Source organism: Oryx dammah, unplaced genomic scaffold, assembly GCF_014754425.2.
Source record: "Oryx dammah isolate SB20612 unplaced genomic scaffold, SCBI_Odam_1.1 HiC_scaffold_2, whole genome shotgun sequence".
Lineage (NCBI taxonomy): Eukaryota > Metazoa > Chordata > Mammalia > Artiodactyla > Bovidae > Oryx > Oryx dammah.
Genome location: NW_024070186.1, coordinates 170,557,844 through 170,585,193, shown reverse-complemented (window position 1 = coordinate 170,585,193; position 27,350 = coordinate 170,557,844). Strand labels below are relative to the sequence as shown.

Genomic DNA, 27,350 nt, shown 5'->3' with positions numbered 1-27,350 from the left:
GAAATGAAATTCTCCTGTGACTACAAGCCTTCTAACATAGTCCAGGTCACAGTGTCACACCGCCATGGTCAGAAAAGAATGTCAGCAGGTGACTTTCCATGAGTGCCATGCAGCATACAGGCAGCAGAGCTGGGTGGCTGTTCTGGACACAAAGGCACTGTCCACAGCCTATTCTGTGTAGCCTGTTAAGAGGCTGAGCTGAAGTCACCCAGTCTGCTGACTGAATGACCCCCTAGTATGCTGTGCTCCACCCTTGGATCTGTCCGGATGTTTGAAAGCCGCACTAAACAACATCGCCAGGATCATCATAGAGCATTAAAAAACTGACAAATGCCCAGAAGGGTAGAATTTATTTTCTAGCATCTAGAATGTGAACATGAGTCATGTAGTGTACTGGGATAGAATCCCAATGTATGATTGGCCCTTGCATCAGATGGGAACCTTAATTTTAGTCTTTGACAGAATCATTGTCAGTCCTTCAGAGAATAAGTGCAAAAATAGCATTTCATCAGGAAGCGTGCAGGAACATGGCCAGGGCCCCACACAGTCTTGTGTGTCTCTACCAAATTATAGCCGCCCTGAATCTTCACTGAAATAAAAATAACATTTCCTGCAAGCGATGGTCCGAGTGTGTTTCCAATATCTGCAGATGAAAGGCCTTCTGGGAGAGACTGTTCTCCAATACAGTTCACAGGGAAGGAGCATCCTTTCATGTGCTTGTCAGTATTTCTGCTCGCCTAGTGCATTTCTCATACGTTAAAATGAAACTGTTTGGTCAGATGAGCCACACAGGAGGTATTTTATCAGATCATCCCAGGGTGTCAGTGTAGGCCATCTGACAGCCAGTCAGTATGAGGGGTGCATGCAATGAAATGTTTTAATTTTCCCTCAAAAAGGCAGGCGGGGATGCTTCCAGTGCAGTGGCCTGCAAACCGTCTGGCCTAAAAGGAGAGGGAGGCACTCGGCGAGTTGACTTTGGGTCTGTTCCACAGACGCTCAGCTCCAGGTTTAGAATCGGTTTCCCAGTTGCATGGGGTGCAGTCAGCCAAGTCACAGACAGAATTGGTTTGCGTGTTCCTGCAGGGTTTGGGGTGATTTGCTTCTCTGTAAAGCCCAAACATGAAGGTAGAGGGATGAGTGAGAAGGGCTATTAATATAATTCATTTGGAAGGGGTTTCTATTTAGTTAAAGTGTTGAATAAGCAAATAAGGTAGTACAGGATTAACTAACTTAAGAAAAATCTTTTGAGTGTTTCTGCTGAAAATAAATTTTTACTGAGTTTAAACAGAAATGATAACTTATAATTGAGATGAAATATTAAAGGACAAACAGCCAGTGTAACGCTTGATGAAATGTATCTTTAAAATTAAGAAAATATATATTTATATGGCGAGAGAACTGGGGAAGTCTGCTTTTAAATGTCATCCTTGTTTGTATTTATAAGACAATAGATTTTCTAAACTTGGTGAGGCCACATGACCTTAAGAGGAAAACAGTATTTTTAAAAGAAATAAAGCAGCTGCACACTCAAACTTGTGATTTTACTTTATATTCGTCTCCCCACAGCAGGTAGGGTAGTGCACAGGATATATAGGATTGATTCTACTGGTGTTTTCAGTTGAGCTTTCTCTAAGAAAATCTCTATAGTTATTACCCCTGGGCCTATCAGTTTTGTTTTCTTTTTTAAGTTTAAAAAATAATCACAAAAGGATTTTTGAAGAACAAAACTCAGTTTCCCAAAATCATTGGCTGTTTTTTTTCAGAGCAGGGAGTGGGGAGTATTTTTTATTTTTGGTTTAATGATATTGGGTGTTTTACAAAGCTGTCACAATAGTATAAAATGTGCTTTTTTAAAAAAATTAAAAATAGGCCTGCAAGTTACTGATGTTTTGAATGTTTTGAAAGGTACCTTGAAATTAATTCTGTTGGAATGACGAACTGTAATTTACCCACCCACACACGTTGTTGAATCTGGAGGTTGATTTTGATTACTGGTGCCTTTGAAGGTATAACAGTGAACATCTTGTTGATTCAGTTTTTATTCTTCTGTTGAAGTTTGGGTACACAATTTATTTTTGTAGTGGTTGATATGTTTCTTCAACTTTTACTGAAAGTTGTTTTGTTTTTTTTTTTTTTTGGTGTAGAGTTGGGAGCCATCTCTCAATTTACTAAATGGAAAACTGAGAATTATGTGAACCATAAAAATATTGATCCTTCTAACCCAGGACTAACTCATCAGGTTCTGGTTGTCAGTAGTAATAACAACCACTTTTGAGAGGAATCTATACTTTTATATGTCTCATTGTTTTCTGGCATTGCAGGCGATATCGATTAAACTGGGTGAACCGGCTACCAGATCCAGAATAGTACACTTGAGCCTAAATTAGTGAACTAAAAATAAATTTGGTTTCTTAGCCATAGGATTTGGTTTATTAAATTGTAGGCTAGGCAACAAGTCCTCAAACCGCAGAGTACCAGGACTTTGTTTTTTCTGGCATTCACAGAACAGTGGTATTCATGCTGATGGCTCCATTTGTAAACTGGATCATGCCCTGCCTGGCTTTTGAATGCCTGGTAATAATGTGCCTTAATTGCAGGTCAGTGAAGCCAAACTAATTGCTTGTTGGGCACTTGGATTGCCTTTTTAATTTGCTGTATAATGCAATCGCTACCAGAAATGCACAATATGCCGTTATCTAAATAAAACTCATTAAAATCATCTTACAGACAACAGAATGCCTGATATTTTGCCCACAGTCTTGCAAATAAAAGCAAATTGAATGGCATTATGGAGCGCTGTAATTTAGAAGCACTCTTCTAAAAAGTGCCTTTGTATCCATTTAAAAAGTATACATAAATGACTGCTATGATTTCTATCAGTGTGATAGGTTTTTTGTTTGTTTGTTTTTTACCAAGGATTATTTTGCTTCATGCTTTTAATATGTTTTAAATGGGAGTAATGACAGTTCACCCAGTAAGATTAGTACTCATCCAATGATGGCATTTCAGTTTAAAAAAAGAAAAGAAAGACACTGGTGACACATTCCTAGTTCACAAAGCACCGGTCCATAGGGATTACCTTTACGATTTGTGGGGACAGTTGTTCAAGGGAGTTAAGATGGTCGGCACGCTGTAGGGCTCATTTTCTCTCAGTTTTTCTGGACTAACAGGGCAGTTCAGCAGAGGACTTCGTTTTGACTCTTTGATTAATTTTATTCATTTAGCTAATATTTATTGAGTAGCTCCTGAGTGCCAGGAACTGTTGTAGGTATTGGGGATACCAGTTTTTGTTTTCTATTTATAATAAATACTTCAGACTCAAGAAGTGTGCTCAGTCGTGTCTGACTAATATTTAGCCCTAGAGAAAGATGTGAAGTGGATCTTAAGACTCTTCAAAGTGATTTTAGAAATAAGGTAATATAATTAAGGAGCTTCTATGAAAGAATTTTCTAGATGTTTATATCAGTTGCTTTTTTTAAAGAAGTTAGTCCATTATCCATTTTCCTTTTCTTTTGGTAGGTTATTTCTTATGAGAGTCATGGATATCCCGTATCTAAACTTGGAAGGACCAGACTGTAAGTGAATTTTTATTTTTTCATTGCATCTGCACATTTAAGTGTGTGGTCTGGAAAGGATAACAGGAATAGAATTACTGAAGAAAGAGCTTTATTCACTTAAAAATAGCCAGTGATTTTGTGGTTGATATGAATAGTATGCTTAAGTTAATGTTACCCTTGGGCCTTGATTAACCCATCTCTTTACTTGTATTTTCCAGTTTATACATGAGTTGAATTAAAAAATATATATATCTTCTCATCATTACTTCATTTTCACTCAGCACTCTGAGTTCATGATTTTCTATAAATACATTGTATATGTAATAGATTTCAAGATGTACTAGCCGTGACAATAACAGTACATTTTCTATTTTCCAGTTGTTTATGTATATATTTAAGTTTTGTGGTTAGGTTTTTTTTTTCTCTTTGAAGACTTCGGACAACCACGCTGTTTGAGAGGTAGTTGTTGCTTCTTCTGATTGTTCTTTTCTATTGCACTTTTTGTAGCCTTGGTAAATTGCCTTAATATAGGCCATAGGCAGATAGAAACAGAGGAATTATACTTTATACACGATGATAATAATCACTGCAGTAGAAGTTTGAGGACATACTGTGTTGCACTTCGTATTAGTTTTAATGCTCAAACCTGTCACCCTTGCAACAGTTCTGTGAGCTGAGTCTTGTCATCCCCAGGAAATAACCACGAGTAGCTAGGTCTCTGGCTCTGAGTTGCACAGTCAAGTGGTGGGTGTGGGATTAGAAAACAAGATTGTGACTCAGGACTATGTCTTTTCAAACAGTCCTTTCAGTTTGGACAGTGCATTTTTTTTTTTAAGTTAGATAAACATGGACATTAAGGCTCATTTGGTAATCACAAGGCTTTCATAATGATTCTCCAAGTTAGCCTGGGCTCAGTTTCATTGACAAACCACTGGTCAGGTGTCCACTTTTCAGCCATCAACCTTTCATCAAAAATTTGTTTTGTAGTGCAGCCTAAACGTGATCACGTCCTCCATGTGACATTCCCCAAAGAATGGAAAACCAGCGACCTTTACCAGCTTTTCAGTGCCTTTGGTAAGTCAAGAATAAGTATAGATGTTTTTTTAGGGTCCTGCTCCTCTTACAGTCTAGGTGGTCAGAGTATGTAGATGGCTTTAGCTTGGACATAAAAGAAGATTAATATGCAAAGTTTTCATCTCAGAGAGTTTTTGGAGCTTGGTATGCTGCTTTCTTATGCCAATATGATCTGAGGACTTTTTGCTAGCATCCCACAGTAGAGCTCTGTTACTCATCTATATCCATGGAAATCAAGAACAGTTAGCCCCTTACTGTCGACCCATGGGGAAGAAATCTAGGCTGAATCATTGTTAAGATGAAATGGAAAGAGAATGCCTGTTTCATAAGAGCAGGCAGTTGCTGCTCAATATCGAATAGTCCAGCAGACAAGCACAGGTGTTTGAGAGGACCAAGTATGGGATAGGTTCTTCTGTTACCTTTTTTATCAGGTCAGTTGATTAGATTAAATTGAACGGTCTTCTGATTAGGGTTTATAAAGGCCATTCTGATTGTAAGTCTTCAGCAGTGTCTCTTAATTTTAACAAATAAAGTATTTAAACTGTCATCTTGGAGATTCATGATTAAAATGGAAGCAGCAAAAACCTGAATGTCCAATAATAAGCCTGTTTAGTGAATGTTAATGTGTCTCCCCAACAGCTTAGTATGTAGCCATTTTAGAAGGAGTTGAAGAGTTTGTTAAAAGATGGTAAAATGTTTATATTTTAGCATTCAGAGTAAAAAGCAGATACAAAGTAGAATTCCTATATAACTAACTTCATTTTTGTTGAAATCAAACTGAAAGGATGTACCGTGCTCTTACCACTGAATGTTTTAGATAGGATTTTTTTCTTCCTCTTTGTGCTTTTCAATATTTCTTAAAATAAACATACATTAGCTTTTATAAGTACAAAACATTGTGCAATTTTTAGGAATGTAAGTGTACGCAAGTGTATTTCTGGCAAGTTATCCTAATCTTTGCAGATAGTTTAAATGACTTCTGAAATTCTAGTCCTGCTTTTTAATTTAAATGCAGTGAGATTTCACAGTGCATTCCTTTGGTAAGCTTTGGATGTTGTTTCCCATCTTGTGTTGCTCTTACCCCTATTTACTTAAACTTTAATTGGCTAAATTCATCAGGACGCTCTGAGTAGAATATTTTTCATTTTAATTAAAGAAAGGTTAGCTGTGTGATATTGAACAGGTAACCTCTCTGTGTTTCCTCCTTGGAGATGATGATGGCGATGTTGCTGCCTATTTAATAGGCTTGTCAGGATGATCAAATGAGCTAATCCGTGGAATGCATTCAGAATAGTATGTGGCCTAGAGTAACTACTTGAGAAACGTTAATTATTGTTGTTGAGTCACTAAGTCGTGTGCAACTCTTTGCAACCCCCTGGACTGTGGCCCACCAGGCTCCTCTCTCCCTGGGATTTCCCAGGCAAGAATACTGGAGTGGGTTGCCATTTCCTCCTCCAGGGGATCCACATCTCCTGCACTGGGAGGTGGATTCTTTTCTACTGAGCTACCTGGGAAGCCCCCACATACTATTTGTCTAAAAAAAACATACAGGGTAGAGAGCTAAGGAAGTAATGGTAGTGACTTTTGTAATTGAGAAAGTCCTGGCACCCCATGGTGCAGCAGGAAGTGAAAGTTCTTTCCTGTGAAGGAGATGCAAAGCAGTTTTCAAGGATTCCAAAGCCTTCAAAAATTTTAATAGATAATAAGACATTTTTTAATCACTAAGTTTTGGTGATGTTTAGCCATTAAAAAAAATTCATTCCAGTCTTCTGTGTTTCTTTGGGAAGAGGGTAGTGGGTAGATCTCTGCTTGCCTCTGGGTTTTCTCTAGCTCCCGGCCCTCTGCTCCTCTCCCTCTCTGTCCACTCTCCTGCATTCCATTCTGTTTGCATTTCGCCTTTGGAGAGGACTTGTCTCTGTATGTGTTAAGTCATTTTGTGCCACTATTCTGCTTTCTGTCCCTCCGTGTTTTTCTTTTCTGTATTGGTGTCTTGGTTTCCTCTCTCTGATGCCTTCTTCTCCTCATCCTTTATCCCCTATCTGTTTTTCGTTATTTGAGTTCTTTCCCTGGCTTGAGATCAGCATTGACTTTCTCTTATTTCTTACACACATGCTCTCTGGTTTTTACTAGTGATCCTTTTAAAAATATACCAGGTTCATGGACTTTTAGTCTTTTAGTACATGAACCTGGCATAGTCCTTCATTTATTTAAGTCTTCATTAGTTTTCATTTGCTTATTTTCAATCCTGACCCCAGCAGTGAAAGTGCCGAATCCTAATGACTAGACTACCAGGGAACTCCCTACTCCTGATCTTGATTGGAAAAAAGTCTCTAACCCTGGCAGGAGATTGGGTTGAATGATAAACTGCCTCAGGATTTAATCCAGAAGGATCTTTTTTTGTTTGTTTGTTTTTAAAACAAACTTTGGAAGATTCTTCTGGTTTTCCTGGTTTATCTGCTTTCTTGAAGTTTTAACTGTAGCAGCTACTATGATCAGAGAAAGCAATGGCAACCCACTCCAGTACTCTTGCCTGGAAAGTCCCATGGACAGAGGAGCCTGGTGGGCTGCAGTCCATGGTGTCTCGAAGAGTCAGACATGACTGAGCGACTTCACTTTCACTTTTCACTTTCATGCATTGGAGAAGGAAATGGCAACCCACTCCAGTGTTCTAGCTTGGAGAATCCCAGGGACGGTGGAGCCTGGTGGGCTGCCATCTATGGGGTCGCACAGAGTCAGACACGACTGAATCGACTTAGCAGCAGTAGCTACTATGATAGATTTAAGTTTTATTTCTCTGTAGTGCTGAGATTTTGATCATCTTTTAAACTAACACCTCATCTCTCTTTAAATTGATGGATGTTCTGAAATATACCAGATATACAAATGGAATCTGATAGCTATCTAAATGGCTAAATGCTTACTTTGCTTTTATTTCAATATTTCAGGTAACATTCAGATATCTTGGATTGATGACACATCAGCATTTGTTTCTCTCAGCCAACCTGAACAAGTACCAATTGGTAAGTGTGTTGGGCCTTTGTTTGGTGTATTGATTAAGAATGGGAGCTTGCCCACTTCCCAGTCTAGATGCTATGGTGTTCAGTCAACTGATTTAGAAGCATTGCTGCCTAGTTTGTTTTGAGCTTGTCTCTAAAATAAAGGAAGTAATTAGTAAGTATCGCATGTAGATGAAAAAATAAGACAAATGTATAGATTCTTTAGATATACTCTATCATATATCTTTCATTTTTCTGTTCCCTTCCTATAGCCCTTTTTCAAAAATGATTTGTATGTTTACTTTGAAGGATAGAAATAGCCAGTTGAGAGGAATGGGGAATACCAGATGGTGATTCCTATATTGACCTGTTTGCCTCTGTACTTTTCCCATTTATTTTATAACTTTTTGTGATTCACTTATTTCATTAAACTGGTATCAAATACTTGTTTTTACAAACAAACTGAAAGATACTCTAGCTGCTTCTAAATTAGGATTGTAAAAAGGTCGAATACCAACTCTCTTATAACATTGGACCCTAAATAATTTTGATTTTAACCATCACGAAACATCCTATTTTCTTAGGATGCAAAGCTATTGAAGAAAATATGTATTGTTCACCTACTTCTTCACATAGATTTCAAGTTCCCTGGTGCAAATAATAAAAACATATGAAAATGTTAAGTATGCTGATTAACATTTTCTTCTTATTAAATGAAGTGCCACAGACTAAAAGTATATAATTCTGACTGATCTATGAGCAGAATATAAGCAGTTCTATATGAAAATTTCTACAAATACACAAATTCAGGTCAAATATTTTTTGGTATTTAAAAATATATATATAACCATCACAGGAATATATACCGTGTTATAGAAATGGAAAGTTTAGGCTCTGGAATCATATTGCTGCACTACCTATAGTGTGACCTTGGGCAAGTTCTTTAATAAGCTTCTGCTTATCTTTATAAACTGAGGACAGTGTTACGGATTTTCTAGGATTGTTGTGAGGATTACGTGAGATGATTATGTATATAAAGCTGGCATTGCTTTGAACTTTTATGGTGGTTATTTCAAAGTAGATTTCAGTATGAAAGGCTCTGCAGGAGCTTGTGACACCAGGAACAGTACTGGATACAGGGTGTGAATTATATTGCTATTAATAGTTACATGTTTTCATATTTGCTTATTTGTGACCTATCCCCCCACAATCCTTAGAAAGACAGTTTACATGGAATCCGAAGGGAATGGGTTATTAGAAAGCTAAGGATGACTTCAAGTGTGGGGCAAGGACCCTGAGATTAAGATGGTTGTGAGACTTCAAGAAATTAGGCCGTGCAGTGGGAGCAAAGGGGATGCACAAGCTTTAAAGTCACACTGACATGGGAACTAGCCTGCCTCTGCCACCTGTCAGCCACGCACCTCGAGGCATGTCATGTAAATTCGAAGCCGCAGGTTCCTCACTTGAGAGATGGAGATGGTGATAGTCACTTTGTAAAATGATATTACACAGTGCCTGTCTGTCTGTTTAATCTGGCTGCTCTGGGTCTCAGTTGTGGCACTCAGGACCTTTGATCTTTGTTGTGGCATGCAGGATCTTTAGTTGTAGCATACGAACTCTGTGCAGCTTGTGAGATGTAGTTATCCAGCCAGCGGCTCTCCAGCCCCTGCACTGGGAGCTCAGAGTCTTAGCCCCTGGACCACCAGGGAAGCCCCAAGATCACAGATTTTAAGTTCACAGCAAAGAGCCTGGCACTCCATCAGCAGTGCCTGACAATTGGTAGTAATTATCATGACACTGCTTGGCCTCCCTCGCTGTGAACAGTAAACATAAGTGTGTGTAAATCTGGAATCTGTAAGACACTAGTGAGTAGTATTTACTTGAAAATGCAAGCATAATTCCTTGTTTATGGGTAAGAGGTGTCAAAGCCTCTTTTAATGTTCCTGTTATACTGTATTTGATGTCCCGTAATGATTATTCCCTTACTTATTTTTGCATCTTTCAATAGTATAGTAGCTTTTAAGCTCAATATTTTATTCAGTGATACCTGAAATCAAGAAGCTAGATTTCAGAATCACGTAGCCACAGAAGTCCTCTGATTTGTTCATTGCCCGTCTTATTCACCACTGGGGGCTTCCCTGGTGGCCCAGATGATGAAGAATCTGCCTGCAATGCAGGAGACCTGGGTTTAATCCCTGGGTCAGGAAGATCCCCTGGAAAAAGGAATGGCTACCAACTCCACTCTCTTGCCTGGAGAATTCCATGGACAGAGGAGCCTGGTGGGCTACAGTCCATAGAGTTGCAAAGAGTCAGACATGACTGAGTGACTGAGACACAATACGTTCACCACTGGATCCCCTTCTCATGCCTGGCATGTGAATGGGCCATGTAGGGAATTGGCCAAGATGAAATTGTGACCTTTTTACCTCTTTTCCTCCTAGGTTAAGAAGTTAGGTGACTGTTTTGTTTTTTTTTTTAATCCCTTCTCTTCTTTATTTTTTATTTAATTATTATTATTATTTTTACTTGGAGGATCTTCGTTGCGGCATGTGGGCTCTCTCTAGTTTTGGCGCACTGGGACTACTCTCCAGTTGCAGTGTGCTCACTCCTTGCAGCGGCTTCTCTTGTTGCAGAGCATGGGCTTTAGAGCCTGAGGGCTTAGTAGTTGCAGCACGTGGGCTTAGTTGCCCAACCAGGGATCACACCTCTGTTCCTCCTTTGGAAGGTGGATTCTTAGCCACTGGACCACCAGGAAAGTCCTGTGACTTGTCTTTTGATACATGCAGCTTTACTAAGCAAGTCTAATATTCCACCATAGTCTCTCTTCTGACAGAAAAGACAACTCTTAACATAAATACCTGGCCATTTGCATGTACTATGCCTATGACTGCAGTTTTCTTGGCCAGGAGCCGTCTTTTACTCAACCATCCTCTTCCTCCAGAAGCCTGGCTCTGTCCTACTTTCATCCTCAGCTCAGCCTCGACATCCGTGTCTCCAGATATTTTCTCAGGCTCCCTTTACAGCGGTTTGGACCCTGTTCTCTGTACAGAGCCTGGTACCCTTTCTTACCATACCTTCCTTCCCTGGTTGTCTTCCCAGAGGGACTGGAAACTCTCTGAGAGCAGGGACCTTATCTCTTGTTTGCCATTGTGTTTTCAGGACTTTGAGTTGTAGTTGCTGATGTTAGAAGTGTATGTTACATAGTTGTTGAGCTGAATAAACGCCATTCAAGGTGTCATGACTTAGAAATGCCTTTTTGTATTTGCTGGGTGTATCTCATGTCTCAGGCCTTGTGCTGTGATTTCTGAAACAATGCAAATGTTTCACTGAAAGACAGTGTAGAATTAGTTTTTTATCATGGTGATTTTACCGATGAGCGAGACCCAAGGTATTTAATATGCTGCAAATCCTGTTAATGTTATCTTAAACAAATTACTTATTCATTTCAGCGGAAACACAGGGCCTGTTAGATCAATAACATAACATTGGAAAAATCATTAAATGCCTATTTATATAGCAGCTCATAATGGCTTCTTTGGCTCAGTTACAAACTATTTTTGATTTACATTTAAGGAGTTGCTTTTTTACTGACACCTGTCTTTTTTTAAAATTTCTTCATCGTGCTGAGTCTAATCAAGATTTCTTCAGAGCATTTTCATGACTATGACAGCTCTTTCTCAGGTCTATCAAAATAATTAAAACTCTTCTCCTGAGTGTCATTTAGTTTGATTCCTGTTGCTTTTTGTTTCTTCACATGCTTCCCCTCTGTCTGGGAGGACAGCCTGTGGCCACTGTGGGGCTTGACGCCATGGAGGAGATCACTTAGCCTCATCATTTGAGAATTTTTCTCAGAATCATTGAATAAGAAATCACCTGTAATGGTCACATCTGAATAACTCAGATATATTTAGGATTTTTATATACCTAATTCAGTCTTGTTAAATGGGAGAAAGAGCTCAACAACATTTCAAATATACTGGCTCTTCCTAGTCTTATTCTCAATATTTAGACATTGTCTTATGTGTCCTTAGGCTCCTCTGTCCATGGAATTCTCCAGGCAAAAATACTGGAGTGGGTAGCCATTCCCTTCTCCAAGGGGATCTTCCTGACCCAGGGATTGAACCCTGGTCTCCTGCAGTACAGGCAGATTCTTTACAGTGTGAGCTACCAGGGAAGCCCCTTAAATACGTTATAAGGCATTATCCCTCTGCCTGTAATTCTTATAGAAATAGCTTGAGGAAAATTAGCTTTTCATTTGTTTTGAAAGTCAGAGGTTGGAGCACACCAGGAATACTACAGAGAAATTTTAAAAAGCAAAAATTGATGAAGGCACTGTAGAAGAGGTAAAAAAAATCTAGTGGTTATTTTATAAAGCCAGCCCCCATTTAGGGAGTTACAGAAATTCCTTATACGCTGCCTTGGGAGCTTGTTCATGATGAGTTTATGGGGATGGGTAGGTACCTGGCTTTACAGCTTCACTTCAGTCCCTAGTATGAGTGTGTTTATGTTAAATCATGCTTTTAAAAGCCCAGCTTGTGATTGTGCTGAATAGATAAACATCAGAGTTGTGATGTGGTTTTTGAGGTGATTATTCAGTACTGGATTTCCGAAGAGCCTGCTTATAACTTTAAACTTCACCTGTGCTTTTTGTTAACCTTTTAAAGTTTACCGAATCTGTCAGTCAGTCAGTTCAGTCGCTCAGTCGTGTCCGACTCTTTGCGACCCCGTGAATCTCGGCACGCCAGGCCTCCCTGTCCATCACCAGCTCCCGGAGTTCACTCAAACTCACGTCCCTCGAGTTGGTGATGCCATCCAGCCATCTCGTTCTCTGTCGTCCCCTTTTCCTCCTGCCCCTAATCCCTCCCAGCATCAGAGTCTTTTAGAGGTACTCATTTGTGAGATTGATTTGTCTTCTCGTTTTTCCTCAGTCACTCTAGGTTCCTGACTTTGTTGCTCTTTTCAAAGAACCAGCTTTTGGCTGCCTTCATTTTTCTCTGTTGTTTGCTTTGCTGGTGTCTATTTTGTTGGTTTCTGCTTTGTTGTTTTCTTTTTCTTTTTTAAGTTGCTTTGGATTTACTTTGCTCTTTTCCAGTTTCTTGAAGTAGAAAGTTATGTGCTTTTTTTTTCCCCCTGTCTTCTAAAATATTTTTGAGCCTGGCTTCCGATAGCTTAGCAGTACAGCCAGTGATCAGTCAGATGTGCTTGAACATCTTGAGCCATTAAGGCTTTCTGCTTTTGCCAACAAGGTTTGGGAATTTCAGCATCGCGCCTTCAAGTAGTTCATAAGTCTGCCCCAGTTTTCACTTTGGGGTGGACCTTCTTTCTCCAGTGTGAGTGCACAAGGCCTCACCCCCAGCCAACAGTGTGTATGTAGCTAAGACCCTCTCCCAGTCATTGATTTTGACCTCTTTTTGGTTCTAATACAAGCATTTAAAGCTATAAGTTACCTCAAAGCACCATTTCAGGTACATCCCATCAACTGTACTTTGTGTTTGCATTATTGTTAAGTTAGACACGTTTTCTAAAGGCTCCTTTAACCAGGGATTATTGGGAAGAGTGTTGTTTAATTTCCAAGTACTTCGAATTTTCCTAGATTTCTTATTGTTACTACTTTACAATTTAATTGTATTGTGATTAGAAATTTTACTATGATTTCAATCCTTTTAAATGCAGTGAAATTTGCTTTATAGCCTCACATAAAATATGACCTGTCTTGCTGAACATACTGTGTACACTTGTAAAGAATGTAAATGCTGTGGGATAAGGTTTGATCTATAAATATCACTGTTGTTCAGATATTGTATCTTTACTGACGTTTTATTTAGTAATTCTATCCATTTTTGAGAGAAGGTGTTAAACTCTCCGAATGATTGTAGAAGTGTCTATTTGCCCCTTTCATTTTGTCATTTTTCATGTCATATATTTTGAAGCTGTTATAAGTGTTTTGTCTTTCTGGTAAATTCATTCATTTGTCATTATGAAATGCCTGTCTTTATCTTCTGTGTTACTGTTATTTTTAAGTCTAATCTGATATTAATATAGTTAGTCTTCTTTATCTTTCACAAATCCTTTATGGTGTAACCTTTTTCTTCCATTTCCTATGAGCCCATCTATGTATACATAAAATAATCTCTTGTATTTACAGACAGTGCATAGTTGGGTCTTGCATTTTTTAAAAATCCATTCTGGTAACTCTGACTTTTTATTGGAGTATTTAGTCCATTGATGTTAAGTGTAATTATTTCTGTGCTTAGGCTTGTCATTTTGAAGTTTGTTTTTTGTTTATTTACTCTGTTTTTTATTCCTTTGTTTCCCCCTTTCCTGTCTTCTTTCGGATTATTTGAAAAATTTAAAAGAATTCCATTTTAATTTTTCTGTTGGCTTTTTAGTGTTATACCTATTTGCTTTAGAAATTTCAACATATATTCATAACTTTTCACAGTCCTCTTAGAGTTCATGTTCTCATATAGAAGGTAGAAACCTTACCTATAGGTAGGTAGAAACCTTTGTATGTATATTCCACAGAATTCAGTATATTTACATAGGTCCATTTACTCTAATTCCTACCATCTTTCTGGCTGTGATTGGCATAGGTATCATTACAAGTGCTCTGATTATAAATCCCACAGAATGGTGTTATAGTTTTGCTTTAAGTAGTCATATGTATTTTAAGAAATTAAAAGGATGAATTTTTATATTTTCCCAGATATTTACCATTTCAAATGTTTTCATTCATTCCTGAAGATCCAAGTTTCTTTAGGGTATCATTTCACTTCAGTCTCAAGAACTTCTTTAGTATTTCTTATAGTGCTGGTATGGTGGCAGCTATTTCTCTTGGTTTTTCTTTATCCGAAAATGTCTTTTTTTGCCTTCATTCATGTAGAACATTTTAGCTGGGTATAGAATTCTGGGCTTTTCTTTCAGCATTTAAAGATGTTCCACCATCTTCTGGCTTCCATGGTTTCTGATGACAAGGTTGCAGTCATTTGAATCATTGTTGCCCTCTGTGTAATGAATTGTTTTTCTCTGACTACTTTAAAGATTTTTCTCTTTACCGTTGATTTTTTTAGAGTTTGAATATGATGTAGGTAGGCATGGCTTTCTTTCTAATTATCCTTTTGGGGTTGACTGAACTTCTTGAGTCTATAGATCTATGTTGTTTATCAGGTTTGGGTAGATTTTAGATATTATTTGAATATATTTTTCCTGTTCTGTATTCTCTTACCTCTTCTTTTGGGGCTTCAGTTACCTATATGTAGGAGACCTTTTGATTTTGTTCCTATGTTTCCTGATGCTCTGTTCATTTTTTTTCTACCTTTTTTGCCCTCTACTTTAGATTGGATCATTTCTGTTGATCTACAAGATCACTGACACTTCCCCCAGTCATCATTATTCTGCTATTAAGCCTGTCCAGTGAATTTTTAATTTTATATATTTTTTAGTTCTGTATTTTCATTCAGTTTATTTTTCCCTTTTTTTACTTCTCTGTTGAGATTTTTTATTTTGAGCCTATATACCTTTACCTTGATGAACATATTCAGAATAGCTAGTTGTATTACAGCTATATAAGATTTCACCATTGAGGAACTCTGGGAAGTACACTGTGTACTATTTTTGCAAAATCTGGTCTATAGTTACTTTAAAAAGTTAAAAGCTGTTTTTCTTTCTGACTTACTTCACTCTGTATAATAGGCTCCAGTTTCATCCACCTCATTAGAACTGATTCAAATGTATTCTTTTTAATGGCTGAGTAATACTCCATTGTGTATATGTACCACAGCCTTTTTATCCATTCATCTGCTGCCCAGAGGGATGGTACGGGGAGGGAGGAGGGAGGGGGGTTCAGGATGGGGAACACGTGTATACCTGCAGCAGATTCATGTTGATGTATGGCAAAACCAATACAATATTGTAAAGTAATTAACCTCCAATTAAAATAAATAAATTTATATTTAAAAAGTTAAAAGGAAACTCATTGTATCATAAAAATATCTTTGTAGAATAAAATTTTACAACCCTAATGCACTTGGTTATTTTTCATACCTTTTCCAGACAATGCACATGTATTTTATGTTGTTATAATTGATTATAAAGTAGTTCAATGTTTTTATCTTATAATTGCATTGCATTTTTAAAATCTCTTCAGAAAGTAATATTTATGAGTTTGCTTTTAATGTAAGCCCAATATGTGGTTACATTTATACAACCCCAAAATAAATTTGACAAACCATTGAATATTTTATTTCCAGTTGACTGAGGGCAGGAGGAGAAGGGGACGACAGAGGATGAGATGGTTGGATGGCATCACCAACTCAATGGACATGGGTTTGGGTGGACTCCGGGAGCTGATGATGGACAGGGAGGCCTGGCGTGCCGAGATTCATGGGGTCGCAAAGAGTCGGACACGACTGAGCGACTGAACTGAACTGAACTGAAAGTCTTTGTCTAGTAATTCCAATGTCTGTGTCATCTAAGCACTGGTACCTGTTGATTACCTTGTTTTTGAGACTGGATCACATTTTCTTGACTCCTCATATATTCAATAACTTGGGATTGTTTCCTAGACAGTTTGACTTTGGATTCACTTATATTCCTCAGAAGAGTGTTGCTGTTTTAGTTTTAGTTTTAACAGGCAGTTAGCTTAAACTTCAAAGCCTCTCATGCTTGTGGTGGGAAATAGCTTGGACATGAGCAGTTCAGACTGCTTTCACTCTGCTGCATGCGTGGCCGAGGATCAGCCAGCTGTGCTGTGTGTGCTCAGTCGCTTTTCAGTCATGTCCTACTCCTAGGCGACTGTATGGATCGTGGCCCACCAGCCTCCCCTGTCCGTGGGATTCTCCAGGCAAGAATACTGGAGAGGGTCGCCATGCCCTCCTACAGGGGATCTTCCCAACCAAGGGATTGAACCGTGTTTTTTATGTCTTCTTCATTGGCAGGCGGGTTCTTTACCAATAGTGCTCCTGGAAAGCCCCACATTGGGGTGCTCATACCCTGGGTTCCTCTTTTCTAGGATTCCTTCGTCATTCCGTATTGCCACTGGTTACCCCTTGCTTCCCCACCCCCCACCCCCCGACTCCTCCGATGAGAAAGACATGGGATTTCTCTATCAGAGTTTAAATTCCTCTTTGCCCTTTTTACTACAGGTTCCCTTTAGGGCAAAGTCACCTTAAAAAAAAAAAAAAAAAAACCAGGAAATTCACTCTGTGCTAGTTTGCTTTCTTCAAGTTTTGACTCTCTTCTAGTATCTCTCTGTTTCTGTCCCAAGGCCCTTAAATACTTGTTTTTATCATTTTCCCCCAGAGCTTATGTTGTCATCAGTGGAAAGGTCAGCTTGTTAAGAGCTTATTCCTCCATCTTGGAGGTGGAGTGCTTTTACCTTTACTTTTCATTTGTTGGCCCTATAGCATCTGCTTTTGATGCAGAACTTCTGCTGTACTATGCCATGCTTAAACTAAATCTTTCTCTTTGTTTAATAACATTTTAAGAGAATCTAATGTTAATGCAATAACAACTGTCACTTCCTCTAATCAGTTAAAAAGTTTCAGTTCAGTTCAGTCGCTCAGTCATGTCTGACTCTTTGTGACCCCATGAATCACAGCACACCAGCCCTCCCTGTCGATCACCAACTCCTGGAATTTACTCAAACTCATGTCCATTCAGTCGGTGATGCCATCCAACCATCTCATCCTCTGTCGTGCCCTTCTCCTCTTGCCTTCAATCTTTCCCAGCATCAGAGTCTTTTCAAATGAGTCAGCTCTTTGTATCAGGTAGCCAAAGTATTGGAGTTTCGGCTTCAACATCAGTCCTTCCAGTGAACATTCAGTACTGATTTCCTTTAGGATTGACTGGTTGGATCTCGTTGCAGTCCAAGGGACTCTCAAGAGTCTTCTCCAACACCACAGTTCAGAAACATCAATTCTTTGGTGCTCAGCTTTCTTTATAGTCCAACTCTCACATCCATACATGACTACTGGAAAAACCATAGCCTTGACTAGACTGACCTTTGTTGGTGAAGTAATATCTCTGCTTTTTAATATGCTCTCTAGGTTGGTCATAACTTTTCTTGCAAGGAGTAAGTGTCTTTTTATTTCATGACTGCAGGCACCGTCTACAGTGATTTTGAAGCCCCCCCAAACAAAAAGTTTAGTTCCTTTTAAATACCACGCATATACTGATAGACAATGTCCTGACAAATGATTGGTGTTTTTGCTTCTATCTGTGGTGCTTTTCATAGTTGGCTAGTGTGTTTCTGTATATTTATACTTGTCAAAGAAGAAATGCACAGAACAGTCAAGAACCAAAAATTAAGTGATATTTTTCCTTTCTTGGTAATTTTCCTAATCTTAAATGGTATGTGGGTTCAACAGTTATCTTGAATTATAAATTATGGCAATAAATAAATGAGTTCAACTACAACATGCCTTTTTAAAATAAAAATTCTTTTAAGTAAGCTTGTTCCAGAGGGAGAGGATAGATGATTTAACTTTTGGTTAAAATTATACATGATTTTTATGCCTTAAGTACTGGATCCTGAAAGCAGTGTTCTGTTTTGTTTTTTGACCACACCATGCAACATGTGGGATCTTAGTCCCCTGACCAGGGATTGAACCTGTGCTTCCTGCAGTGGAAGCAGGGAGTCCTAACCACTTCCAGGGAAGTCCTTATATTTGTTTTTATACAGAACAAGATTTTTTTTTTTTTATAGTAGTGGCTTATTGAGTACTTCAGTTTGGTAAAGGAAAATCATTATTAGTATGAAGCATGCATGTCTAGGGACTGTGGCCAAAATCTTAAAATTAAAAAAAAAGCATGCATGTCTATATGTTTTGTGTTGACATCTTCTCATTTGAAAACTTGTAAGAACAACTGACTCTTTATTCCCCCTGTAAATCACTTAATCCACAAAAGGCACTGTGGAAATTTTTAATAATGTTTATTAGGAGCCTTCTTGTTTGCCTAATTTCCTTATGTGTTTAATCTTGAGAGTTAACGGGCTTATGTACCTCTGCTGTGAAATCTGTATCAGTCAGATTTATTTAAGAGCGTGACAGTAACTTGGACTCTTCCTAATTAAGGCATTAGCTGGTGTAAGAATAGGGCAGAAAGTTTCCTGACTGCCAGATAAGGCTTCCGAAGTTCTTAATAGAATTACCAGTGTTAAAGCAAGCAGTGAGGAAATGAGTCCTGTGGCAGTGAGAATGTCACCAGGAGAAACGGAATGTTTATGCTTCAGAGGCTGGATCTTTATCTTCTGTTCAGCTGCTTGTTGTTCAAGGAACTGGTTTTGACGTTTGTGTTTAAGGGGCCATGTTATATCTGGTTCAAAGACTGCTTTGTGATGTACTGGCCAAATATTCAGGAAACCCATCAAATTTAGTTGTCATGTCATTTGTTAAAATATTGCTTTTGTTTTGATCTCCCTCTTCCAATTTTAGAAGTAAATCAAACTCACTCTAGAAAATGTGAGAAATATCTGAAAATACAAAGGCGAAAACAGTTCAACCATGGTCTCACCATCGAGCTATGAATGCTAGCAGTATTTTGGCTAGTGTTTCCTGTCAGTTGTTTTACTCTGTCTAGGTGAGTATTTTTATAATGTTTTAATACTAGAGACCTGACTTTAAATGCGTTTTTTAAAAACAATCATCTATTTATTTTAGATTTTTGGCTGTGCTGAGTCTTCCTTGCTGCACAGATTTTTCTCTAGTTGGGGTCCGCAGAGGGCTACTCTCGAGTTGCGGTGCGTGGCTTCCCATTGTGGTGGCTTCTCTTGTTGCAGAGCACCGGCTCCAGGGAACTCAAGGACTCTAGAGCACAGGATCAGTAGTTGTGGCGCACGGGCTTAGTTGTTCCAAGGCATGTGGGATGGGATCTTCTTGAGAGCCCATGTCTCTGGCCATTGGCAGGTGGGTTCTTTACCACTGAGCCTCCAGGGAAGCCCTGAACGGTTTTAGGTCTGCTTTTTTATTTAACATTATTTCACAAGCATTTCCCGTGCCATTACACATTTTTCTACAAGTTTCCTTTTAATGGATGCACTATATTTCATTGTAGAGATATATATAACTTATTTATCTGGAATTCCTTTTGGATTGTATGTTATATCCACCTTTTTACTATTTTAAATAGCTTCTTTAATGAGCATCTTTGCCTTTATCTCTGATTATTTTCTTAAAAGAAATTCTGAAGATGTGAAATTGTAACGATGATCTTAAAGAAAAAAATCTAAAACAAGTCATTTTTTCCTCTTATTGAACGGTGATAATTTTTGTTAATAGAAAAGTTTTAAAGTACCAAAAAATTAAGAATTTGTGTAGCACCCCTCTCATTATGAACAGATAATGCAGTAGCATTTGAGATATACTTTTGAATTGTATATATTTAAGTATATATTCATCTTACAGTATTTTATGCTTTGCGTATTGTTTTACTGTGCTTTTAACAGTGCTTCATGTCTATGTAATAAGCTCTTTATATTTTTGTGTTTAGTTGAATAACATTTCATCATGAATATATATCATCATTTATTTAACCAGTTCTGTGCTGGACATTTATACAGTTTTAGGACTCTTTACTCCTGTTTCAAAATAAGCTTTTACTTATTCTTCAGATTGAGATTAGAATTGTTCTGGTAGGGTCACTCAAAAAGTCCACTTGGATTTTTCACTGCTATTTTAACAAATTAATTCCATTGGTGTCTTTATTTTGACATATTCAGTCTCTGTGATGAGGTGTATGTATCTTTTCCTTTACTCAGATGATCTTGTGCATCTTTGAATGTAATTTTGTGTCTTGTGGTTCTTGTGTTTATCAACATACTTTTCAGGGTTACACAGAATAAATTAGAAAGCAGGTTCCATTACGTCTGTCCCAGAGAACAGGCTCCTTTGTCCTCTGTGTCTCCCGGAGTTTTCTCAGATTCATGTCCATTGAGTTGGTGATGCTGTCTAGCCATCTTATTCTCTGCTGCTCCCTTCTCCTTTTGCCTTCAGTCGTTCGCAGCATCAGGGTCTTTTCCAGTGAGTAGGCTCTTTGCACCAGGTAGCCAAAGTATTAGAGCTGCAGCAACAGTCTTTTCAATCAATATTTAGCATTGATGTCCTTTAGGATTGACTGGTTTGATCTCCTTGCAGTCCAAGGGACTCTCAAGAGTGTTCTCCAGCACCAGTTTGAGAGCGTCCATTCTTCAGCACTCAGCCTTCTTTATGGTCCAACTCTCACATCAGCACATGACCACTGGAAAAACCATAGCTTTGACTAGATGGACCTTGACAAGCAAAGTGATGTCTCGGCTTCTTAATATACTATCTAGATTTGTCATAACTTTCCTTTCAAGGAGCAAGCGTCTTTTAATTTCAAGGCTGCATTCACCATTTGCAGTGATTTTGGAGCCCAAGAAGATAAAATCTCTCACTGCTTCTACTTTTCCCCCTTCTGTTAGCCATGCTATGATGGGACCAAATGCCATGATCTTAGTTTTCTGAGTGTTGGTTTCAAGCTAGGTTTTTCAGTCTCCTCTTTCACTCTCATCAAGAGCCTTTTTAGTTCCTCTTCATTATCTGCCATTAGAGTGGTATCATTTGCATATCTGAGGTTGTTGGTATTTCTCCCAGCAATCTTGATTCCAGCTTATGATTCATCTAGCCCAGCATTTCACGATGTACTCTGCATATAAGTTAAATAAGCAAGGTGACAATATATAGCCTTGTCATACTCCTTTCCCAATTTTGAATTGTTCAGTTGTTCCATGTTTGGTTCCAACTGTTGCTTCTTGACCTGCATACAGGTTTCTCAGGAGACAGGTAAGGTGGTCTGGTACTCCCCATCTTTTTAAGAATTTTCCACAGTTTGCTGTGATCCACACAGTGAAAGGCTTTAGTGTAGTCAGTGAAGCAGAAGTAGATGTTTTTTGGAATTCCCTTGCTTTCTCTTTGATCCAGTGAATGTTAGCTATTTGATCTCTAGTTCCTCTGCCTTTTCTAAACCCAGCTTGTACATCCAAAACGTATTGGTTCACATACTGCTGAAGCCTAGCTTGAAGGATTTTGAGCATAACCTTGTTAGTGCAGTTGTATGGTAGCTGGAAAATTCTTTGGCATTGCCCTTCTTTGGGATTGGAATGAAAACAGACCTTTTCCAGGTCTTTGTCCACTGATGAGTTTTCCAGATTTGCTGACATATTGATTGCAGCACTTTATAGCATCTTCTTTTAGGATTTTAAATAGCTCAGCTGGAATTCCATCAACTCCACTAGCTTTGTTGGTAGTAATGCTTTCTAAGGCTAGCTTGACTTCACACTCCAGGATGTCTGACTCTAGGTGAGTGACCACACCATTGTGGCCTTCCAGGTCATTAAGACCTTTTTTATACAGTTCTTGCCACCTCTTCTTAGCATCTTCTGCTTCTGTTAGGTCCTTATCATTTCTGTCCTTTGTCGTGCCCATCCTTGCATGAAATGTTGCTTTGATCACTCTAATTTTCTTGAGGAGATCTCTAGTCTTTCTCACTGTATCGTTTTCCTCTATTTTGTTGCATCATTCATTTAAGAAGGCCTTCTTATCTCTCCTTGCTGTTCTTTGAAACTCTTCATTCAGTTGGGTATATCTTTCTCTTTCTCCTTTGCCTTTCGCTTGGCTTCTTTCCTTAGCTATTTATAAAGACTCCTCAGGCAACCACTTTACCTTCTTGCATTTCTTTTCTTCGAGATGATTTTGGTCACTTCCTCCTGTACAGTATTTTGAACCTCTGTCCATAGTTCTTCAAGCACTCTGTCTACTAGATCTAATCCCTTGAATCTATTCAGCACCTCTACTATATAGTCATAAGGGATTTGATTTAGGTAATTTCTGAATGGCCTTACTGTTTTTCCTATTCTCTTCAATTTAAGTCTGAATTTTGCAATAAGGAGCTCATAATCTGAACCACAGTCAGTTCCAGGTTGTTTTTTTTTTTTTTTTTTTCCTTTTTTCTTTTTTACCGACTGTATACAGCTTCTCCATTTTTAGCTGCAAAGAACATAATCAATCTGATTCTGATATTGACCATCTGGTGATGTCCATGTGTAGAGTTGTCTCATGGGTTGTTGGAAAAGGGTGTTTGCTATGACTAGTGTGTTCTCTTGACAAAACTCTGTTGGCCTTTGCCCGGCTTCAATTTTTACTCCAAAGCTAAACTTGCCTGTTACTCCAGGTATCTCTTGACTTCCTACTTTTGCATTTCAGTCCCCTATGATGAAAATAATATCTTTTTTTTTTTTTTTGATGTTAGTTCTAAATGGTGTTGTAGGTCTTCATAGAACCAGTCAACTTCAGTTTCTTTGGCATCAGTTGTTGGGGCATAGACTTGGATTACTGTCATGTTGAATGGTTTGCCTTGGAAGCAAACCAAGATCATTCTTTTGTTTTTGAGATCACACTCAAGCACTGCATTTTGGACTCTCTTGTTAACTATAAGGGCTATTCCATTTCTCCTAAGGGAGTCTTGCCCACAGTAGTACATATCATGGTCAGCTGAATTAAATGCACCCATTCCTGTCCATTTTAGTTCACTGATTCCTAAGGTGTTGATATTCAATCTTGCCATCTCTTGCTTGACCACGTCCAGTTTACCTTGATTCATGGACCTAACATTCCAGGTTCCCATGCAACATTATTCCTTAAGGCATGATTTTACTTTCAACACCAGGCACATCCACAACTTTGTGTTGTTTCAGTTTTGGCCCAGCCACTTCATTCTTTCTGGAGCTATTATTAATTGCCCTTTGCTCTTCCCCAGTAACATGTTGGACATGTTCCGTCCTGGGGGTCTTATCTTCTGGTATCATATCTTTTTGCCTTTTCATACTGTTCATGGGGTTCTCCAAGTAAGAATACTAGAGTGATTTGCCATATCCTCCTCCACTGGAGAAGAGGAGGAAGCGTTTTGTCAGAAGTCTTCACTATGACACATTCATCTTGGAAGGCTGTGACCCATGAAGGGGATGAAAAATATTGCCAGTGAAATCTCATGGGATGGTGAAACTATAGGTGAATTTCACTTTCTTGTGAGTTTTTTTTTTCTTCTGATTTTTCTGTAGGACAGGTATTACCTGTATATTAAAATTTAATAATGAAGGTGTGCTTCTTTCATTTTCATATGTGCAGGAAGACAGCAAAAGGAAACTTCTTGCTTCTAAAATTCTTAAATGTCTAGCATGTGGTTGACTGTAGTTATTTTATGGTACCTTTTTCCTGATCATGAAATTTATGGAATTACTTCCTCTGAATTTTCTTTCTTCAACTTTTTGGTGTAAATCTATTCTGGGAAGGTAAGTATGAAGCATTTTTGATTTGTGTTATTTGTTGATCATATTTCCACTGTTGAGTATTTTTACAACCTGTCTTTTCTTGTTTATCCTGGAAGAAAGCCCAAACATCACTTTTGTAGCAGGATGAATGTCACTTCATCATGTTCAGCAAAAATGCCAGAAAATACTAGACATTGGAGTGTTAAATAATTTGTAATTGATGGTGGTGGTGACCCTGGCACTTCAGACCAGGGTTTTACCTTAATTTCTACACCTCAATATCAACATATCTAGATATTTACTAGTGTGTTTCAGGTTGCATGATTATAAAAAGCAAGCATGGCTTAAAATACGTGTTTAGTAATAAGGCTTTATATTACACTGTCCTACTAGTAAGAATGTCTTTTATTCCTTCTTAATTGGAGCAACTGAAATTCCATCACCTCCACTAGCTTTGTTCATAGTGATGCTTTCTAAGGCCCACTTGACTTCACATTCCAGGATGTCTGACTCTAGGTAAGTGATCACACCATCGTGATTATCTTGGTCATGAAGATCTTTTTTGTATAGTTCTTCTGTGTATTCTTGCCAGCTCTTCTTAATATCTTCTGCTTCTGTTAGGTCCATACCATTTCTGTCCTTTATCGAGCCCATCTTTGCATGAAATGTTCCCTTGGTGTCTCTAATTTTCTTGAAGAGATCTCTAGTCTTTCCCATTCTGTTGTTTTCCTCTATTTCTTTGCATTGATCACTGAGGAAGGCTTTCTTATCTCTTCTTGCTATTCTTTGGAACTCTGCATTCAGATGCTTGTGTCTTTCCTTTTCTCCTTTGCTTTTCACGTCTCTTCTTTTCACAGCCATTTGTAAGGCTTGCCCAGACAGCCATTTTGCTTTTTTGCATTTCTTTTCCATGGGGATGGTCTTGATCCCTGTCTCCTGTACAATGTCATGAACTTCTGTCTGTAGTTCATCAGGCGCTCTATCAGATCTAGGCCCTTAACTCTATTTGTCACTTCCACTGTATAATCATAAGGGATTTGATTTAGGTCATACCTGAGTGGTCTAGTGGTTTTCCCTACTTTCTTCAATTTAAGTCTGAATTTGGCAATAAGGAGTTCATGATCTGAGCCACAGTCAGCTCCTGGTCTTGTTTTTGTTGACTGTATAGAGCTTCTCCATCTTTGGCTGCAAAGAATATAATCAATCTGATTTCGATGTTGACCATCTGGTGATGTCCATGTGTAGAATCTTCTCTTGTGTTGTTGGAAGAGGGTGTTTGCTATGACCAGCGCATTTTCTTGGCAAAACTCTATTAGTTTTATCCTTAGAAAGCATCACTACAAACAAAGCTAGTGGAGGTGATGGAATTCCAGTTGAGCTATTTCAAATCCTGAAAGATGATGCTGTGAAAGTGCTGCACTCAAGATGCCAGCAAATTTGGAAAACTCAGCAGTGGCCACAGGACTGGGAAAGGTCAGTTTTCATTCCAATCCCAAAGAAAGGCAATGCCAAAGAATGTTCACACTACTGCACAATTGCACTCATCTCACACGCTAGTAAAGTAATGCTCAAAATTCTCCAAGCCAGGCTTCAGAAGTATGTGAACTGTGAACTTCCAGATGTTCAAGCTGGTTTTAGAAAAGCCAGAGGAACCAGAGATCAAATTGCCAACATCTGCTGGATCATGGAAAAAGCAAGAGAGTTCCAGAAAAACATCTATTTCTGCTTTATTGACTATGCCAAAGCCTTTGACTGTGTGGATCACAATAAACTGTGGAAAATTCTGAAAGAGATGTGAATACCAGACCACCTGACCTGCCTCTTGAGAAACCTATATGCAGGTCAGGAAGCAACAGTTAGAACTGGACGTGGAACAACAGACTGGTTCCAAATAGGAAAAGGAGTATGTCAAGGCTGTATATTGTCACCCTGCTTATTTAACTTCTATGCAGAGTACATCATGAGAAACGCTGGACTGGAAACAGCACAAGCTGGAATCAAGATTGCTGGGAGAAATATCAATAACTTCAGAGATGCAGATGATACCACCCTTATGGCAGAAAATGAAGAGGAACTAAAAAGCCTCTTGATGAAAGTGAAACAAGAGAGTCAAAAAGTTGGCTTAAAGCTCAACATTCAGAAAACGAAGATCATGGCATCTGGTCCCATCACTTCATGGGAAATAGATGGGAAAACAGTGGAAACAGTGTCAGACTTTATTTTTGGGGGCTCCAAAATCACTGCAGATGGTGACTGCAGCCATGAAGTTAACAGACGCTTGCTCTTTGGAAGAAAAGTTATGACCAACCTAGACAGCATATTGAAAAGCAGAAACATTACTTTGCCAACAAAGGTCCGTCTAGTCAAGGCTATGGTTTTCCAGTGGGCATGTATGGATGTGAGAGTTGGACTGTGAAGAAAGCTGAGCGCCGAAGAATTGATGCTTTTGAACTGTGGTGTTGGAGAAGACTCTTGAGAGTCCCTTGGACTGCAAGGAGATCCAACCAGTCCATTTTGAAGGAGATCAGCCCTGGGATTTCTTTGGAGGGAATGATGCTGAAGCTGAAGCTCCAGTACTTTGGCCACATCATGTGAGGAGTTGACTCATTGGAAAAGACTCTGATGCTGGGAAGGATTAGAGGCAGGAGGAGAAGGGGATGACAGAGGATGAGATGGCTGGATGGCATCACTGACTCGATGGACGTGAGTCTGAGTGACCTCCGGGAGTTGGTGATGGACAGGGAGGCCTGGCGTGCTGCGGTTCATGGGGTCGCAAAGAGTCGGACACAACTGAGCGACTGAACTGAACTGAATTGGAGCAACATGGGGAGTTTCATGGAGGTTTGTTTTCTAATTGTGTCACAGGCCAAAGAGCAAACTGCTACAGTATTGGGGAAAGGAATAGAAAAGAGGGCTTTCCAGGTGGCACTGTGGTAAAGAATCAGCCTGCCAGGTCAGGAGACACTATAGAGACTCGGGTTTGATCCCTAACTTGGGAAGATCCCCTGGAGTAGGAAATGACAATGCACTCCAGTATTCTTGCCTGGAAAATGGCATGGACAGAGGAGCCTGTGGGCCACAGTCCATGGTATTGAAAAGAGTTGGACATGACTGAGGAAAGAGCACACACACAACAGAGAAAAGACACCAACACATGAAAATAAAACTTTGAAACTGAGCTTTTTTCCCCTCAAAAATCCTTTATTGTTATTATGTAGATAATTTAAAGGGAAGGGAAATAAATTATTATAGCATATTATGTGGCAAAACAGTATGAGCTACTTATAGGATGGATACCTACTGATTTTAGTAATTATTGTTTCTCAAAATATGAATTGTGTTATAGTACGAGCTGGGTCACATTTAGATGTGCATTTTTATAATCATATATTCAGATGGCATGTAAGCCTTATTGATTTATCACTGTGTATTGGTAGA

General features: G+C 38.8%; 1 protein-coding gene across 5 annotated transcripts in view; it reads left to right on the top strand.

The window, feature by feature from the left end:
- PARN (poly(A)-specific ribonuclease) overlaps nucleotides 1-27,350 on the top strand; it is a 197,243-nt gene that overhangs the window by 69,348 nt on the left and 100,545 nt on the right. For all 5 annotated transcript variants that reach the window (XM_040256623.1, XM_040256648.1, XM_040256640.1 and 2 more), the window contains exons 19-21: nucleotides 3,520-3,575; nucleotides 4,545-4,631; nucleotides 7,577-7,651. In XM_040256623.1, coding sequence (XP_040112557.1) covers nucleotides 3,520-3,575; nucleotides 4,545-4,631; nucleotides 7,577-7,651 — 218 coding nt within the window. The remainder of the gene's footprint in view (nucleotides 1-3,519; nucleotides 3,576-4,544; nucleotides 4,632-7,576; nucleotides 7,652-27,350) is intronic.